The following is a 21,061-nucleotide window of genomic DNA, read 5'->3' on the forward strand; positions in this document are numbered from 1 at the left end:
TGTAGACTGAATAGCTATAATGTATGCTAATATGAGCAATACATAAATGTACCTTCCCTACAAAGTAAATAATGGGTAATTTGGCGATATAATTTAATTTTTTCACATTGTTGTTCTTCCCGAAATGATTGTGTACCACAAAAATGGTGTTTTTTGTGGGTTCAGTTATGTAAAAAAAAGTTCAAATGAGGTAAAATGCTTTATTTAAAAAAAACCTTTGAAGGAAACATAAAAAAAAACATTTAAAAAGTGCCAGCAGTTTTTCATGGAACGGCTGGCAACGCCCCTGTGATATAGAATGTACATCAATGTAAACCACTGAGTGATTCTTTCATTGATTCTACCAGGATTACACACCAGAACACAATACATATTACATATAAAGTAAATGAAAATGGTCTTTGACTTGTATGCTGCTTTTTTTTTTACCTTTAAGGTACTCAAATCACTTTGACACTATTACCACATTTACCTACTGATCATACAGCATCAAGAGCAAGTTAAAAATGTGGTGGTGGGCGGTCAATATATAGACCAACGCAATTATACACACTGCAACAAAATGAAAACACAACACATCCATCGCAACTTAACGCATCATCAACAACATGAACAAGTAAGCGCTAAACATAACACATCATTTAAAACTGTTACAGTATTTCCAAATGCCCCTGCAACAACAATATGAACAATAAAACATTGCATATCAAGAGTCTGTTAACTCCTCTTTGTTTACTACTTTGACAACCTCCTCAACATATTTTGCAATCAAAAAACAGGGCAAAAAGAGTACCACAAGCTACCCAGCATGCCTTGCGGTGGGGGAATACATGGGTATTTTTATGGCATGTAGGTGGGTCAACATGTGTTGACATGTTGTGTTGTTTGGATGACTTTTTTGTACAAGATGCAAATTGTATCTGAGTATTTTGGCGACTAAAGCCTGCCACAATAGCGCTGCAAGTCTTGTTGCCGGCTACGCTTTCCATGATAAATGTTTAAAAAAAAAGACATTTTGAAATGTCCAGTGGCCTAGATTAAGAAGCTTGGCGGGCCTGATGTGGCCTGCAGGCCGCAGTTTGCCCACCCCTGCACTCAACAGAGCCCACCAGCGGTACTTGTACCACAGTTTGCAATTCAATGAGTCTCATTCATGGCTAATGAGCTTAAAAAAGGGAAGTCATCCCAATGAATTGCTGGCTCCGCCTCTTCTTCTTCTTCTTCTTCTTCAGGACACCCACACGGTCCAAAAAAGCACTGTTCCCCATGGGAGCCGTCACATGCCAGGTTCTGGTAGCGCTTCGGACTTTGGAGTTCTTCCGATGCCAACAGAGGCTGCGTTGACTCTGAGCGCAGGTACACGTGGGCGTGTTGCTGGGGTGGAGAGTTCGGAGTGGGAAAGATGACGGTAGCATAAGGGACGGAGTCACTGTTTGAAGACGAGAAGGTGGGAAGGAAAGGGGAGCCGCAAATGGACTCTCCGAGGTCACTCGTGTCATCTTGCCTGTTAGACCAAGAGTTATCATCGTCTTCTTTGTTTTGTTTCATGGGGAGTTCCAGGAAACTCAGGTGAGACAGGTATACTGGATTAGGCTCGTCGCGGTCCCAAGGAGATATGACATCCTGCAAAAAGAAAGATTAGATAATTTAGGTTGAATGCATGTTTTATTTGATATTAGCATTACATTGATATATACTCGGCGGCACGGCGGTCTAGTGGTTAGCGCGCAGACCTCACAGCTAGGTGCATGCATGGGTTTTCTCCGGGTATTCCGGTTTCCTCCCACATTCTAAAAACATGCTAGGTTAATTGGTGACTCCAAATTGTCCATAGGTATGAATGTGAGTGTGAATGGTTGTTTGTCTATATGTGCCCTGTGATTGGCTGGCGACCAGTCCAGGGTGTACCCCGCCTCATGCCCGAAGACAGGAGGCTCCAGCACTCCCTGCAACCCTCATGAGGAAAAGCGGTAGAAAATGAATGAATGAATGAATGAATGAATGATATATACTCAACAAAAAATATAAACGCAACACTTTTGTTTTTGCTCCCATTTTTCATGAGATGGACTTCAAGATCTAAAATTAATTCCAGATACACAATATTACCATTTCTCTCAAAAATGGTGCCTCATCAAGATGCTCATCAGACATACCTTAGACTGTCCACAATAAAAGGCCACCCTGAAATGTGCATTTTTTAAAATTTATTGAGGGTCTGGGGACTCAGAACCAGTCAGTATCTAGTGTGACCACCATTTACCTCATGTGCAACACATCTTCTTTGCATAGACTTTATCAAATTGTCAATTGTGGCCTGTGGAATGTTGGTCCACTTCTCGTCAATGGCTGTGCAAAGTTGCTGGATATCAATGGGAACTGGTACACGCTGTCGTATACGCCAGTCAAGCATATCCCAAACAGACTAAATGGGTGACATGTCCGGTGAGTATGCTGGCCATGCAAGAACTGGGACATTTTCAGCTTCCAGGAATTGTGTACAGATCCTTGCAAAATGGGGCATTATCTTGCTGAAACGTGAGGTGATGTTCATGGATGTATGACACAACAATAAGGTACACCTGTGGACTAATCGAGGTGTCAGATCAGTATCTTGATGTGGCACATCAGTGAGGTGGGATGGATTGTCTCAGCAAAGCAAAAATGCTCATTATCAAACATTTAGATTTGTGAACAACATTTGAAAGAAATGGTAATATGTATGAGTATGGTTCATATTGCTGACAATAAGTCGGACCCATTTGGACTCCGCCAGGGCTGCCCTTTATCACCGATTCTGTTCACTACTTTTATGGACAGAATTTCTAAGCGCAAAGAGGGCCTTGAGGGGTTCCGGTTTAGTGGCTGCAGAATTGAGTTTCTGCTTTTTTGCAGATGATGTGGTACTGCTGGCTTCATTGAGCCGTGACCTTCAACTCTCACTGGATCGGTTCGCAGCCGAGTGTAAAGTACTTGGGATGAGAATCAGCACCTCGAAGTCCAAGTTCATGGTTATTGCTCAGAAAAGGGTGGAGTGCCATCTCCGTGTGTGGAGAAGTTTAAGAACCTCAAGGTGTTGTTCACAAGATCCGTTGTGGTGAAGAAGGAGCTGAGTCGAAAGGCGAAGCTCTCAATTTATCTGTCAATCGACATTCATACCCTCACCTATTGCTATGAGCTTTGGGTAGTGACCGAAACAACAAGATTGTGGGTACAAGTGGCAAAAATGAGTTTTAAGGTGAAAAGCACTGCCAGATGAGAAGGACCCTGGGATCTGGTTAGGATGCCTTTTCAGTGCATGTCTGACTGCTTATCCTCACAAGAGTCGTGGGGGTGCTGGAGCCTATCCCAGCTGTCTTTGGGCGAGAGGCGGGGTACACCCTGGACTAGTGGCCAGCCAATCACAGGGCACATATAGACAAACAACCATTCACACTCACATTCATACCTATGGACAATTTGGAGTCGCCAATTAACCTAGCATGTTTTTGGAATGTGGGAGGAAACCGGAGTACCCGGAGAAAACCCACGCATGCACGGGGAGAACATGCAAACTCCACACAGAGATCTCCGAGAGTGGAATCAAACTTGGGTCTCCTAGTGCAGTCCTGGATGGAATATGTTATCTATAAATTATACAGTATATGCATTAACAAATTCAATAGACCAGCTAACATAAAAAGGAGAAAAGTAAATGAGAATAGTTAATGTAAATACATATGAATAACAATAATAATCAGAAATCACTCCACACTCTTTATTGCTCTCTGGTTCTACCATATCTTACTTATTGTGTGGAATTATGGGGTAATAACTATAAAAGCAATCTTCACTCGCTAAATGTACTGCAAAAAAGGTCAGTAAGGATAATTCATAATGGCGCCTACAGAGAACATACTAACTCCTTATTTCTAAAATCACAAATACTTAAACTTGCTGATATAGTTCATCTTCAAACAGCTAAAATAATGCATAAGGCTAAAATTAAGCAATTAGCTAAAAATGTCATCCAATACTTCTCTACAAGAGAGGAGAAATATGATCTCAGGGAAGAACTACATTTGAAACACTTATATGCTAGGACTACGTTAAAAAGCCATAGCATTTCAGTATGTGGAATCAAACTATGGGATGGATTGAGTAAGACCCTCAAACAATGCACAACGATGAGCCAATTCAAGAAACAATACAAGCAGTTGATGTTTGCTAAATACAAGGATGAAGAGTCTTGAACCAGTCATGATGTGCTATACATATCACTATATTGACACTTACTATGGTACCCATTATGTCATTGGATGCTCATATCACCTCGTACTTTGGTACGAGGTGCATTATTAAAAAAAAAACAAAAAAACAAAAAAAATGTTTTATGGAAAGCAGGAAGTGAACAAATGTAACAGTTACTGATTGTAAAAATACCAGATGGAGGGGTAGGATTTAATAAGCTTTGCTTCTTCCTACTCCTTTTGGATATGTGGAACTGTGAACTGATTATGTGATGCATTCAATTGTAATCTGATGCACGTTCAAATGAAATAAAACCAGTACCATTATCAATAATGGCACTTTCGCATGAAAGAAAATAGAAATCCATAACTTCTACATACTGCTGTATTAACCACATACATTAGGTGGTGGTCTAATACATTTCTTCAGTATGTTTATACATTTTGTATTACCTGTGTGGATTCAGAAGTCCAACTTTTGATGCTGCTATTTGCAGGATCAGGTACAATGGGCCAAAAGCGCACCTTTAGCCTGGAAAAAGAAGAGAATGAAGAAGAATCCCACTGGTACTTTCCATCACGGCCGACTGAGCCATGGTCTTACCTGCTTTCTTTGGTGTAACAAGCCACAACCATAAAAATGAACAGCAGAGCTAAAACCACCCCAGGCAACACTACCATCAACACGACAGCCACCCGATCTGAGGAGGAAGAATTTACAGTACATTTTCTTTTATAGTAGAATCTCTGCAAATGCAAAGTGATACCAACCTATTCCTTTGACGTCAAAATGAACCATCGACCCGTTTCGGCTCCCGCCGTCCGTGCTAACCATCAACACGGCATCATAAACAGACAAAGCGTTGAGGCCTGTCAGGACCAGTCGTCTCTCTTCCAGGTCTCCAATTGCCACTAAAATAACAGTAGCACATTTATAGCTGAGATATAAATAAAATAAATTTTCATTGAAAATGTACTTACCATGGACTCTTCTTGCCTCGTCCCAGTAAAACAATTTGTAGCTTCGAATAATCCCGTTGCGTTGGTCCAAAGGTATTTCATTCCAGGTGAGTTCCACGTGAGACTGCCAGTTTACTTGAATAGTTACATGTGGAACCAAAGATGGTGCTAGAAAAAGATTATTGCAGTCAGTAGACGATACATTCATCCGCTTTCTATGCTGCTTATCCTCACTAGGGTTAAGGGTATGCTGGAGCCTATCCCATCTGTCTTCAGGCGAGAGGCGGGGTACACTCCCGGACCGGTCGCCAGCCAATCACAGGGCACATATAGACAAACAACCATTCACACTCACATTCATACCTATGGACAATTTGGAGTCGCCAATTAACCTAGCATGTTTTTGGAATGGCTGCACGGCGACCAAGTGGTTAGCACACAGGCCTCACAGCTGGGAGACCCGGATTCAATTCTTTCCTCGGCCATCTCTGTGTGGAGTTTGCATGTTCTCCCCGTGCATGCATGGGTTTTCTCCGGGTACTCCGGTTTCCTCCCACATTCCAAAAACATGCTAGGTTAATTGGCGACTCCAAATTGCCCATAGGGTTGCACAGTGGTCAAGTGGTTAGCACACAGGCCTCACAGCTAGGAGACCCGGATTCAATTCCTTCCTCGGCTATCTCTGTGTGGAGTTTGCATGTTCTCCCTGTGCATGTGTGGGTTTTCTCCAGGTACTCCGCTAGGATAAGCGGTAGAAAATTTTGGAATGTGGGAGAAAACTGGAGTAGCCGGAGATTCGAACCCCTGGTATCCGGGTTGTGTGGCCAACATGTTAACCACTTGGGGCACCGTGCGACCCCATAAATGTCATAATACTTTTCTACAAGAGGAGAAACACGATGAAAACTAAACTTGAAACACTGATATGCAAGAACAACAATACAAACTAACAGCATTTCAGTATGTGGAATCAAATTATGGAACAGATTGAGTAAGGAACTTAAACAATGCACAAGGATGGACACCATATAAAAACAATCCGTTCTGTATTGTGCAATTTTTTTGTCAGTGTTTTTTTTTGAATGTGTTCATACAGTAGGTATGAATGTGAGTGTGAATGGTTTTGTCTATATGTGCCCTGTGATTGGTGCATGAGGCTAAGCTGCATAAAAAACTGATGAATGGATGGATGTATTTTAATGCTTTTCTTGCTAAAAGGCCAACAAAACAATTACTTTTCCAGCCACAAGAGGGCCCTGTTCTACCACCCAACGGATACTCCTCACCCCTCTGCTTCACTTCACACAAAAGCAAAGCACTTCCCTCTTTATGACACCTCGTCCTCCTTTACTTACTCACCCTTCTGCAGCGAGTAGGCATTAACAGTCTGAGGCCGACCGATCCCGTCTTTAAATCTGGGATACACAGAGATCCCGTAGGGCTTGTACGGCTCAAAGCTTCCTGTGGATGAGAGCAAGGAGGAGGAGGAGGGGGTTGAGAGTGTATCAGCGCCCCGTAAGCTCCTAACAGGGGGTAAAAGGCAGGTCATGTACGAGATGAAGACCTTATATATAAGAGAGGGCAATTGCCAGGGAGGGAGATGAAGAATAGGGATATATGATGGATGGTAACATAACATAGGATGGCCTTTTTGCTACACGCTGCTTATTATTTCATCCGGCCTGGACTGGTTTTTGGTAACTTCTTTATTACTGGTCACCATCGGCCACTTTCCCCCCTGTGTAATAGTCTATGCCAATGATTTTCTAACTGTCAGAAGACTCCAAGTGTGAACTGAAGGCATAGTAACTTGAAAAAAATAAAGAAAAGCATTGTTTTGCCGGGAGATAATTAGAGAGAGACTTCGAAAAGTTAATGTTTTAACTTTAATAATGCAATGGAGTGCATGAGAAAGTAGCTCTACTTGACCACATAGCCATTTATTATTATGTACACTATTAGCAACTGAACCATTCATTCATTCATTTTCGACCGTTTTTCCTCACGAGGGTCGCGGGGGGGCTGGAGCCTATCCCAGCTGTCTTCGGGCGTAAGGCGGGGTACACCCTGGACTGGTCGCCAGCCAATCGCAGGGCACATATAGACAAACAACCATTCACACTCACATTCATACCTATGGACAATTTGGAGTCGCCAATTAACCTAGCACGGTGGGATAGTGGTTAGCGCGCATACCTCACAGCAGGGTTCAATTCCACCCTCGGCCATCTCTGTGTGGAGTTTGCATGTTCTCCCCGTGCATGCGTGGGTTTTCTCCGGGTACTCCAGTTTCCTCCCACATTCCAAAAACATGCTAGGTTAATTGGCGACTCCAAATTGTCCATAGGTATGAATGTGAGTGTGAATGGTTGTTTGTCTATGTGTGCCCTGTGATTGGCTGGCCACCAGTCCAGGGTGTACCCCGCCTCTCACCCAAAGACAGCTGGGATAGGCTCCAGCACCCCCGCGACCCTCGTGAGGAAAAAAGCGGTAGAAAATGAATGAATAAATGTGACAGAGTGAACTCACGAAATTAGAAAACTCTGCATTTCTTGGTTTTGTGTAAGGCAAAGGTTGGAAAAATTCGGTTACTGTTGTGGTTATGGTGAGGCAATTTAGTGGTTGTCTGAGCGGAAGAAACACCCACCTGTTATGACGATGCTCGACATATTCCGACCAGCCAGCTCAAACTGAACAAGGGAGAGGTCGTTCTGTAACAGAGGTCTCCATTCCACCACATAATCAACAAGAATGCCTGACGTGATCTTCTTCCACTGGACCAGAATGGATCTGTTATCAAGAGCGACTGCGCTGACGTTCAATATCGCCTCATGTGCTAAAAGACATATGTTGTCACTACAAGCATCAGCATCAACAACGACACACTTTTTTTGAACCACTCTGGGAAAAAAAGAAACCTTTGGGATGGTAGATTCTGACTTGCGTAGGGGAGGATTTCCCTGCTGCATTCACTGCAATGACGTACACTTTCCTTGCTCTTTGGGGAACCTGGAAGGTGCAATGTCTCTCTGCGGTAGCGCAGAGCGTTCCCCTCTTACTCACCACTTTTTGCACAGAGACAACATAAGACACATTTCGTCCGTTGGCTCTGAACCGTTGTGACGGCTGAAACAAAGGATTCAAACTATTTTAATGGCACATCTATTTCATCTACAACTACTACTATGTGTACCTTCCAAAACAAAAGCATTTGGAGCTGTTTGTGCACGTGATCCCTTGCCACTCTCATCCATGTGTCCAGGAGTCCTGTAGGAGCTGAGAAAAATAACATGTTTGTTAACTACTTAGGTAATGTGGTAAGGTTTACAGACTATTAGGTACGAGATACACTAAAAAACAATAACCATTTTCCTACATGCTAACCACTCCACCAACGTGCTGCTTGTTGATTTTTATTTTTTTAATTTTCCAACAATTTCAATTTTTTTTTTTAAAATATTGTAACATTATTCCAATTTTTTTGCCTTTATTCTCTTAACATTGTAATTTTTTTGCAACACAATTTCCCAAAATGACAACTTTATTTTGTTTGTTTCTCATATTCCAATGATATTAAAGTATTTTTTTCTTTTTTAATTAAATTATTACATTTTTAATTGCATTTAATTAATTAACTTTAATGTATTTAATCAATTAAAATTAACTAAATTAAATTTTTATGAATGGGCCAACAAAAAAAAGACATGAGCCACAAATGGCTCACGGGCTTCACTTTGGATACCCCTGGATGAGGCCTACCTATTTTTTTGCAACACAAATTCCCAAAATGATAACTTTATTTTGTTTAGTTTGTTTCTCATATTCCAACTATATAAAAGTATTTTTTTCTTTTTTAATTAAATTATTAAAATTTTAATTAAATTCTATTAATTAAATTTAATTAATTTCATCAATTAAAATTAATTAAATTAAATTAATTTTTTATAAATGGGCCAACAAAAAAAGACTTGAGCCACAAATGGCTCACGGGCTTCACTTTGGATACCCCTGGATGAGGCCTACCTCTCTGATTTTTTTGCAACCCAATTTCCCAAAATGACAACTTTATTTTGTTTTGTTTGTTTCTCATATTCCAACTATATAAAAGTATTTTTTAATTCAATTATTAATTGTTTAATTAAATTTAATTAATTTAATCAATTAAAATTAATTACATTAAATTACATTTTTATGAATGGGCCACAAATGGCTGACGGGCTTCACTTTGGATACCCCTGGATGAGGCCTACCTCTCTCCATGGTCATTGCAGATTGGCTGTTGCTCCATTCACTCCAGGGACTTTGTTGGTATTGAACTCTGATCTGGGCCACGTACTGCATCCCGTGTAGCAGATGACACCGATCCACAGGCTTCTTGGACACCACCCGAGGCGCCAGGGTCTGAAATGTCATTCATCCCGGCTTAAAACTAGTACGCTATAAGAAATGAGAACTACATGGCTTATAAAGAGTTGGACTTGCTGGTGGTTGGTTCCATTGGCTGCTATCCGCTGTCTTGAGTCTGACTTCAAGGCTCACATAGTCCTTCATCCAGTGCTGGTGCTGTGATAAGTCCCATCTTAGCCGGAGGCAGCCAAACTGCACCACTTGGATCTTTACAATCTTTGGTGGGTCAAACTTAGCTGAAAAAGAAAGTCAATCCAGAGATAGAAGCAACGTTTGCTGTTTGTTAGTTAGCAGGATAAGGGAAAACTATACAACCGATTTTCAATTGATCTTATTTATTAAGTAAATAATAATGAATAAATAATACTTATTTATCACGTAAAGAAATCAGGAGGGGGGGATCACTTTATATACAGACCCACCAACCACCAGTACGAGTCTGGAGTTTTTGATTACTCGCGATAAAATGTTTTAATTGACAGTAAAACACCAGGAATTTGGTGGAATTGGAAATTGGTTGGATTATCCAGCATTGGCCCTGGCTGACAGCACACATCATAAATAAATTGAAAATTAACAGTTAATCCGTATGCTGATCGGAATGGGAATCGGCAACATTAAGCCCTGATTGGAGCATCCCTGATAGGAACTTTTTGTCTTACATTACACTTTTTGCTAGTTTTTTTATACACATATTTTAACGTTCTTTTTGCTATTTTTTTCTGGTGTCTTTATTTTCCCAATATTTTGAATTTATTATCAAAATATTATATTTATATTTATATTTATATTTATATTTATATTTATATTTATATTTATATTTATATTTATATTTATATTTATATTTATATTTATATTTATATTTATATTTATATTTATATTTATATTTATATTTATATTTATATTTATATATATTTATTTATTTATTTAAATAAAAATTTACATTTTTATTAAATTAGTAAATTGCAAATGTATTCTTCTTTACTTGTTTCTCATAATATTACAAAATATAGTATATAATATATTTTTAAATTACATATTTTAACTTTAACTTTATATTTTTATTTAATATTTCATTTTTTTCTCAAAAATAATTATCCTCTTATTTTGTCTTTATTGTCATAAAATTGCTGGTCTTTTTTTTTTACCACTTTCCCTTTTGTTGTTTTTTTGTTTAGTTTTCTTGTTTAATTGTATTTTTTTTACAATATGCCGCAGGCCAATAAAGAACAGCCACAGGCCACACTTTGAACGCCACTGCTATGAATCAATGTACAACACAAAGCCCCATTCCCCAACATGATTACCTGAACTGATAGGCTCCAAAGTGAGCTGCGGCGAACTCGCTTCTCCCAGCTGATTCACAGCTTTTACATATATTTCCATTTCTGAGAATAACACAAAGCCAGTGCGAGGGATGGTATATCTCTGGACCCCGGGTGGCAGATCGTAAGTGTGGTTCTGGTTTAAACTCCTGAAATGAGGAACATATAAAAAAGTTGTGCAAGCCCAAAGGAATACTGACTGACATTCCGCAGAAACAGCCTCAGGGTATTCCCAAGGAATATTTACCCTATGTGGGTGTGGAGGGTGTACTTTGTGGGCAGGTGGGTCGCTTCCAGGCTGGCTTTCCAGTTACAGGTCAGGCTTCTGTGGGTGGAAAGGTTGGTCTGACAACTTAGGTTCTGTGGCACTGAAGGAGGATCTATGGAGAAATACAATACATAATGTATGTGAACAACTGATATAAATACATGCCGCCATTTTTATTTTATTACACCTCTCAAAACTGGATTCATAACGGTTCCTCACATCCAGCTCGGATTTCCACCCCTCCGATGATCTGCATGGGCGAGGTCAGGATGCAACATGTGAGGATGGCCCTGGTGCGTTGGAAACTGGGGATGACCACTCGATAGGTTCTGTTGCTCCGATTGACCGTGGGTATGCCGGGAAGGACCACGTCGTCCAGTCGCCACTCCACATCACCCGTGTGTCCAGTGAGGAGGGGGCAGTCATTTGTGATTACGCAAGTGGCTTCCACAGGCGACCCCATCGCCACCACGGAACTGTCGGCGTGGACACTCGCGCATGGTTGACCGTCACTCTCTGAGATGAGGAGAATAAAATGCGTCATTTGTAAAACTCGCAAAATCATGAAAGCTGGATCTTTGTTTTATTTTTCATACCCATGACAACGAAACTTACCGCTTCGCACCGAGTACACATCCGCTACTACGCCCAGCATGACCACCACTGACATCCATGTGGCCGCCATGATGGCACCTGACAAGCACCAAAAGATGTTTTCATTCATTCATTCATTTTCTACCGCTTATACTCACTAAGGTCACAGGCGTGCTGGAGCCTATCCCAGCTGTCTTCGGGCGAGAAGCGAGGTACACCCTAGACTGGTCGCCAGCCAATCACAGGGCACATATAGACAAACAACCATTCACACTCACATTCATACCTATGGACAATTTGGAGTCACCAATTAACCTAGCATGTTTTTGGAATGTGGGAGGAAACCGGAGTACCCGGAGAAAACCCATGTGATTAATCATTCATTCATTCATTAATTTTCTACCGCTTTTTCCTCACGAGGGTCGCGGGGGGTGCTGGAGCCTATCCCAGCTGTCTTTGGGCGAGAGGAGGGGTACACCCTGGACTGGTCGCCAGCCAATCACAGGCAATAGGTATAGACAAACAACCATTCACACTCTCATTCATACCTATGGACAATTTGGAGTCACCAATTAACCTAGCATGTTTTTGGAATGTGGGAGGAAACCGGCGTACCCGGAGAAAACCCACGCATGCACGGGGAGAACATGCAAACTCCACACAGAGATGGCCGAGGGTGGAATTGAACCCTGGTCTCCTAGCTGTGAGGTCTGCGCGCTAACCACTAGATCATCATTCATTAATTTTAAAACTGTGATAAATCTGATAAAAACGTTTAATCATTAGAAAAACTTGGTTCATTCATTCATTTTCTACCGTTTTTTCCTCACGAGGGTCGCGGGGGGTGCTGGAGCCTATCCCAGCTGTCTTCGGGCGAGAGGCGGGGTCCACCCTGGACTGGTCGCCAGCCAATCACGGGCACATATAGGAGTCGCCAATTAACCTAGCATGTTTTTGGAATGTGGGAGGAAACCGGAGTACCCGGAGGAAACCCATGTAATTAATCATGATTAATTAATTTTGAAACTGTGATAAATCTGATAAAAATGTTTAATCATTTGAAAAACTTAGCTCATTCATTCAACATACAACATGCAAACTCCACACAGAGATGGCCGGGGGTGGAATTGAACCCTGGTCTCCTAGCTGTGAGGTCTGCGTGCTAACCACTCGCCGCCGTGCAGCCTGCAGCATGTTTTCATTAAATTCAATTGAATTCATTTATACAGCACAGTGCCAAATCACAACAGCAGTTTTCTCATGGCAATTTACACATGAAGGTCACAAATGAAAACAGAGAATCAACGGAAACCTCACATGAGGCCACGGAGGCAAGGAAAAACTCCCTTGGGGGAAGAAACCTTGGACAGAACCCAGGCTTTGTGGGATGGCAAGGCCATCTAGGACAGTAATATCACTTAAAATCCTGGATCTGAGTTTAGAATTGAAGAATTATCTTGCTACTCAATTGTGTTGATGTTATTTACACAACAATGTCTGTGTTTTGACTCACTTTTAGTGGACAGTAAATCTACTCTGCTGTCCTCTAAAGTATATGGAAGTTTACTGTCTGTAGTATTGCCTCTGGAGAAGATAAGCTACATCAGCATATGTTGTGTAATTTTCAGTTGCAAGATGATATTGTGCTATCACAGAAGTAATGTAACATATCAAAATAAATTGCGCCTGTAAAGTCACATCACCATCAACATATTGCTTCTTAGAGTGAACTCACCATTCCACAAACATCAAATCTTCACTGAAATCGGGAGTTTTCTTGTGTCAGCACTGGTTTAAAGGGAAAAAAAAAACACAAAGATGATGAGAAACACCAAGTAAAAAGTAGAAAAACACTTTTCTTTCATATTTCAACTGTATGCTACTAAAATGTGATTGTTTTTCCTTATGTAATTACTGATATTTTTCCATTTTTGATGAAAAACACCAAGTAAAAAGTAGAAAAACACTTTTCTTTTTCATATTTCAACCGTATGCTACTAAAATGTGATTGTTTTTCCTTATAAATGTACTGATATTTTTCCATTTTTGATGAAAAACACCAAGTAAAAAGTAGAAAAACACTTTTCTTTCATATTTCAACTGTATGCTACTAAAATGTGATTGTTTTTCCTTATGTAATTACTGATATTTTTCCATTTTTGATGAGAAACACCAAGTAAAAAGTAGAAAAACACTTTTCTTTCATATTTCAACCGTATGCTACTAAAATGTGATTGTTTTTCCTTATTAAAATTACAGATATTTTTCCATTTTTGATGAGAAACACCAAGTACAAAGTAGAAAAACACTCTTCTTTCATATTTCAACTGTATGCTTCTAAAATGTGATTGTTTTTCCTTATTAAAATTACTGATATTTTTCAATTTTTGATGAGAAACACCAAGTAAAAAGTAGAAAAACACTTTTCTTTCATATTTTAACCGTATGCTACTAAAATGTGATTGTTTTTCCTTATAAATGTACTGATATTTTTCCATTTTTGATGAGAAACACCAAGTAAAAAGTAGAAAAACACTTTTCTTTCATATTTCAACCGTATGCTACTAAAATGTGATTGTTTTTCCTTATTAAAATTACAGATATTTTTCCATTTTTGATGATAAACACCAAGTACAAAGTAGAAAAACACTCTTCTTTCATATTTCAACTGTATGCTACTAAAATGTGATTGTTTTTCCTTATAAATGTACTGATATTTTTCCATTTTTGATGAGAAACACCAAGTAAAAAGTAGAAAAACACTTTTCTTTCATATTTCAACCGTATGCTACTAAAATGTGATTGTTTTTCCTTATTAAAATTACTGATATTTTTCCATTTTTGTTCTGCTGTTGCTTTTTGAATTTTCCAACTACTTCCACTTCCATCCATCGATTTTCTATGCCGCTTATCTTCACCAGAGTCTCAGATATGCTGGAGCCTATCCCAGCTGTTTTCGGGCAAGAATCAGGGTTTAGATGGAAATTAGCCACTTGCTATAATCTTGCATATTAACATGAAAATATTGATTAGTATAAATAAATAAATAAACAAATAAAAAAAACAAATAAATAAAAGCACAATTCTGCACCATAAAATTAATTAATTTTAAAAGTGTAACTGTATATAATTTTACCATAGGCAAATCTACATAGCATGTAGCTTAAAGCATAACATAATTTTGTTATAATGCACTGTACAATAGCAATTAAGCTTATGTTACTCGTTCTTTACAGTAGTTATGTTATATATAATAATACAGAATTATTAACACATACGTACCATATTATAGTCTTGGCTGCTTGGTCTACAGGCTAGGACACCCGTGTTTGATTCCCGACTCGGGCACTTCTGTATGTAGTTTGCATGTTCATTGGGTACTCCAGTTTCCTCCCAAAAACGTGCTAGGTTAATTGGTGACTTCAAATTGTCCATAGCTGGGATAGGCTCCAGCATACATGTGACCCTTGTGAGGATAAGCGGTACAAAAATGGATATTATACCCTCTATTTTAAAATTTGTACTAAAAACATGGCCTGTATTGGTTTTATAATGGTGACAGTTCGACCCTTGAACAGATAAATGCAACTTATGGGGAAAAAAATGCAACTTAGAAGTCAAGCAGCATCATGGAACGGATTGTCGACTTTCCGTTGTATTACAATTCACTATTTTTCTGAATCACACAAACTATGGCAGCAAAATCACAACAAAAAAATGAGGGTTTTTACTTTAAATATTAGTCACTCGCGGTCCACAATAAGTCACGCCACAGAATTGGTATTTCTTATCAGCCTTGTGCAATAAAGACCAACCAAAATGCAATTGGGATTGTCTGATTACTTCCAGCAGGTAGTGTAGCCTGAGGTGCTAATATGAAGCAATAGTGTATTTTTTGTTTTGAAAGCAAGCTAATTTGAAAAAGAAGAACACTTAATTACACAACACCATTGTATGGTATGAATGCATAATAGTGAGTCAATGGTTGTACTACAGCTGCCATATGTTTCCTTTCCCCTGCTGCTGTTTGCAGTGGCAGAGATATGGGTTGGGGTGTTGGGGGGGGGGTGGGGGGGGGGGCAATCAGCTCAGCTATTAATTGACCAGAGTCGTCAATTTTCAAATCCACCCCCCCGAAAAAGGCAGGTATTTGTGATAAATGTTACAATTATAGGAAATATTATAATAACAAGGAGGCACGGCAGTCGAGTGGTTAGCGCGCAGACCTCACAGCTAGGACACCAGGGTTCAATTCCACCCTCGGCCATCTCTGTGTGGAGTTTGCATGTTCCAAAAACATGCTAGGTTAATTGGTGACTCCAAATTGTCCATAGGTATGAATGTGAGTGTGAATGGTTGTTTGTCTATATGTGCCCTGTGATTGGCTGGCGACCAGTCCGGGGTGTACCCTGCCTCTCGCCCGAAGACAGCTGGGATAGGCTCCAGCACCCCCGCGACCCTTGTGAGGAAAAGTGGTAGAAAATTAATGAATGAATTATAATAACAATAAATAATATAAGAATTAATAAACAATTCTGAGTGTCCTCAACTTATTGCCTGTGCGTGCCACCCCCACCTTCCCCTCCATATGAGCCAGTGGCTGTTTGAGGAGGGACACTTCGTAACCACACTTTCAGGATTTGGCAACATCCTTGACACATCGTACCATTACACACTTCACACCACTTCCCCTTTTTTTTATTTCTCACTAGTACTCTGAAGAAGGAATTAGGAGATACGTATATTCACTTTTTTTTGGTGCATAAAGCTGATTTTGCTGAACATTTAGAAAAGAAGAGTCCTAACTTTTTCAACTGAGAGCTCCATACAGAAAATGTGAAAGATGTACGGGATCGCTTTGATACATTTGGTGCATTAGAGACGCTAAAAACCATTAGCCTAGGGATTCTTGACCTGGGAGCCACATTTTCCAGTGGTCATGAAGTGGCAACAAATTAGTAGTTTTAATTAAGTCAAACCAAACAAATGTATTACATTCATCTACTTAGTCATTTATCAAGGCATTTTATCAAGCGAATGAGGAAGAACATAATAACTGCGTACATACAAATAATGCATAACTTTAAATTCAGTATCAAAATTGCACTCAATAAGATCACAACATGGGCTGCATGGCGGTCTCGTGGTTAGCACGCAGATCTCACAGCGAGGAGACCAGAGTTCAATTTCACCCTCGGCCATCTCTCATGTGGCCTCATGCCCGAAGACAGCTGGGATAGGCTCCACAAAATGGCCCCTGTGCTGCACTTTGGACACCCACTGACAAATTGACCTTTTAAGTCAGCAGCCGTATTCTTCCCACTTACTTAAAAAACAAGGAACTTTACTAGTTCCCCCTTTTTTTTAAACTGCTGAAAAGAGCGTAAACATGACGTGCACGTAATGATCTATCCAAACACCCCCCCCCCAAAAAAAAACCTCTTCTCTTGTTTTACATGCATATAATAGTAATATTTCACTTGGGAGGCTTTAAAATATTAAATGTAGGCTTGTTCTTGCTGCTGAAAAAAAGGACAATTCTAATGTATGTGAAAGGGATCATACCTCATAGTGAAGCTTCAAAAGAGTATGAAACATATTGAAGACAAAACAGAGATGTTATCAGAGTTGCTGGCCTTGCACTCACCACATGCAGCAGCTGTAGAAGCCCAGATCACACCGGTCGAGACGCGAGGAGGCTCAAAGCGTCCCCGTTTGGACCACGCATGTTTGTGAAGCAGCAAGGACGCTTGTTTGAAAGGAGTGAAACTTTCAAGGAAGAGGCCTCTGGGAGGAGGAAGAGAAGGAGGAGGAGGGGGAGGAGGAGGGTGGTGTTGTACAAATTCAAAAATTCATTTTCAGTGTGGACATTTTTTAAGGTCATAAAATACACTTGGTATCCATTATACTACATTTACCTGCGCAATCATGACTCAGATGCATTTGGCTTTCAAATAAACCCAAATTGCCCCAATCATGCAAAAAAAACCCTATAAAAATAGATAATATATTAAAACTAGAAAATTCCTGTGGAAATTTTGATGGGCATGATGGGCAACCTGTGCTGTAAACCTCAGGCCCGGTGTCTGCTGTGCCACGCCGCTGGACAATGTTGTGTGTACATTACATGAGGAATTTATCAAAAAAAGCAAACATGCTAACTCTTAGCACGCTAGCATCTAGCAACCCCTAGCATCTAGCATCTAGGGCACTCTATAGCGAAAGTGTCAAGGCGGCCCTACAATATCCCTGCATCACATCATGTCTGTATTAGCCTTTAGATGTGTGTATTTGCTTTTAGACATGAGTAAATTAGCTAAAATGCTAAAATGCTAACATGCTAACGGTTATCAAGCTAGCACCTAGCAAGAGAGCCTCAAGTACCGAAAGTGCCAAGGCTGTCCTATAACATCCCTACATCATGCCATGTGTGTATTAGCCTTTATACATGAGTAAACTGGCTAAAATTTTAACATGCTAACAGTTAGCAGTTGTAACATCTAGCAAGAAAACACTAAGTCCCAAAGTGTTAAGGCAGTCCCATAGTGTCCCTACATCATATCATGTGTGTATTTGCCTTTTGACATGAGTAAATTAACTAAATGCTGACATGCAAATGGTTATCATGTTGGTACCTAGCAAGAGAGCCTCAAGTACCAAAAGTGCCAAGGCTGTCCTATAACGTCCCTGCATAATGCCACGTGTGTATTTGCCTTTAGACATGAGTAAATTAGCTAAAATGCTAACATGCTAACAGTTAGCATGGTAGCATCTAGCAAAAAAGCACCAAGTCCCAAAAATATTAAGGCAGTCCTCTAGTGTCCCTTTATCATGCCATGTGTGTATTTGCCTTTATACATGAGTAAACTGGCTAAAATTTTAACATGCTAACAGTTAGCAGGGTAACATCTAGCAAGAAAACACTAAGTCCCAAAGTGTTAAGGCAGTCCCATAGTGTCCCTACATCATATCATGTGTGTATTTGCCTTTTGACATGAGTAAATTAACTAAATGCTGACATGCTAATGGTTATCATGTTGGTACCTAGCAAGAGAGCCTCAAGTACCGAAAGTGCCAAGGATGTCCTATAACGTCCCTGCATAATGCCACATGTGTATTTGTCTTTAGACATGAGTAAATTAGCTAAAATGCCCAAAAGTCTTAAGGCAGTCCCATAGTGTCCCTACATCATATCATGTGTGTATTTGCCTTTTGACATGAGTAAATTAACTAAATGCTGACATGCTAATGGTTATCATGTTGGTACCTAGCAAGAGAGCCTCAAGTATCGAAAGTGCCAAGGATGCCCTATAACGTCCCTGCATAATGCCACATGTGTATTTGTCTTTAGACATGAGTAAATTAGCTAAAATGCCCAAAAGTCTTAAGGCAGTCCTATAGTGTCCCTACATCATGCCATGTGTGTATTAGCCTTTATACATGAGTAAACTGGCTAAAATTTTAACATGCTAACAGTTAGCAGGGTAACATCTAGCAAGAAAACACCAAGTCCCAAAGTGTTAAGGCAGTCCCATAGTGTCCCTACATCATGTCATGTGTGTATTTGCCTTTAGACATGAGTAAATTAACTAAAATGCTGACATGCTAACAGTTAGCATGGTAGCATCTAGCAAGAAAGCACCAAGTCCCAAAAGTATTAAGGCAGTCCTATAGTGTCCCTACATCATGCCATGTGTGTATTTGCCTTTAGACATGAGTAAATTAGCTCAAATGCAAACATGCTAGCAATTAGCATGCTAGCACCTAGCAACATAGTATCAAGTAGTGAAAGTGGCCAGGAACCCTTATGACATCTGCACATGATGTCATGTGTTGTTTTACAATTGAATGCAGCACTTGCATTGTCATGCAGTACTAAAGGGCAGAGGGGTACTGAGGTGCGGGTCGATACCAAACTATCGATTCCTGACATGATGATAACACAGCTTAATGCTGTAAGATGGATTCTATGAAAACGTTGATATTTTGATACTCCAGTCATTTGAGTTGACTGCAGTCACTGTACTTAATTAGAAAGATAGAATGTTTAAAATCTCCCAGATAGATGAGATGTTTGGAATCAGATGGGAAGGGAATCATTGTTATCGCACACGACAACAGTTGTATTAAAAGGGAGCGGAAAGGCATAAAATTAGGCCCCCCTGCTTATTAAATTGTATGAATATTTTCATGTATTTTGAGTATGTAAATGTATTAGCTGCCATATGCCTGCACATAATGATTCCACGGGCCTTTTTCCCCCAAGGAATGATGAATAGTTAGTTAAACTGCTTTGACCCTGACCTTGGAATCGGCAGCATCCAAGAACCTGATTGGTGTTTTGTTTTTGAGTCTTTGTGAGCACGGCACTAGAACAAGCTATTAAATAAGACTATAAACTGTGCCTTGACCCCCCCCCAGCCCCTGAAGGGCACTTGAAACGACTTGCCACATCCTGTTTATTAGCTAATTAAATTGTATTTCAAATGGTGACACTTTGAATCGGCTGCATCCACTGCTATGTTTTGTAAAAAAAGCAGATCATGTGATGCAAGACGCGTTTTTTTTAAAATTAAAGGCAACGAAAGAAAAAAAAAAGAGGGGTGAGTAGGCACTAATTAAAATACATTAACAAGTGATCATGCAATGGCGTATTTGGCTTGATCCTCTCCGCTAATCAGCAGTAAATGGAAGACACGCTTTTCCATCCGTTGGGCATTTCACGCTGCATTTAAGCAAGCGTAGAAATTAGCCCTGAAGCTGACGTACAAGCGATGAAGCCGCCTTCGATTAGCATCCTTGTTACTGTACTTTGTAATAAAAAGGCTGCCTTCTCTCTGCCAATGTGACTGAACTCGGATTAGTCACCGATGGAAGGATCAGTCCGGCGTTATGAAGCCGACAACTCCATCAAAGCCGAATAATATGTTGGTGACGTCTTTCATCAGGATCGGGGTTTTATGCTGCTGAAACCGATCCCGATAATTCAAACCAATAAGCCAATACCAATACCAAGACCAAGACCAAGACCAATACTGACCACATACATGCACCGTAAATAAGAAATCACAGCACTGTATTTGTTAATAATAAATCACCACATGGTCGAAAAAAGCTATGGTTTCCAGCTTTCTCATGCACTCCAAATCATTAAGATAATTAAAAAGTGACTCGTTATTATAGGTTATCACATGCCTGATACCAGACAAACCATGTGATGATCTTATTATCACATACTACAGTATTAATTGGCCGTGTACCCTAGAAACCGCCCATGA

The 21,061-nt window shown here is 40.1% G+C and overlaps 1 protein-coding gene across 1 annotated transcript; it reads right to left on the reverse strand.

Annotated features, from left to right (window-relative positions):
* Nucleotides 1-192: 192 nt before the first annotated feature.
* On the reverse strand, nt 193-17,550 carry csf3r (colony stimulating factor 3 receptor). Its single transcript, XM_058053261.2, has 17 exons — nt 17,431-17,550; nt 13,519-13,571; nt 11,805-11,882; nt 11,409-11,705; nt 11,169-11,301; nt 10,904-11,070; nt 9,672-9,832; nt 9,440-9,590; nt 8,383-8,465; nt 8,108-8,315; nt 7,837-8,025; nt 6,549-6,650; nt 5,211-5,357; nt 5,001-5,141; nt 4,834-4,930; nt 4,683-4,761; nt 193-1,623 (listed from the first exon to the last, which is right to left on the reverse strand). Exons 3-17 carry the CDS (start codon nt 11,872-11,874, stop codon nt 1,138-1,140), a joined length of 2,511 nt encoding a protein of 836 aa, XP_057909244.2. The 5' UTR covers nt 11,875-11,882; nt 13,519-13,571; nt 17,431-17,550; the 3' UTR covers nt 193-1,137.
* Nucleotides 17,551-21,061: the final 3,511 nt, after the last annotated feature.

The sequence above is a fragment of the Doryrhamphus excisus genome, linkage group LG5 (genome assembly GCF_037039965.1).
Source record: "Doryrhamphus excisus strain RoL-2023G ecotype Guam linkage group LG5, RoL_Dexc_Guam_v1.1, whole genome shotgun sequence".
In the NCBI taxonomy this organism is placed as follows: Eukaryota; Metazoa; Chordata; class Actinopteri; order Syngnathiformes; family Syngnathidae; genus Doryrhamphus; species Doryrhamphus excisus.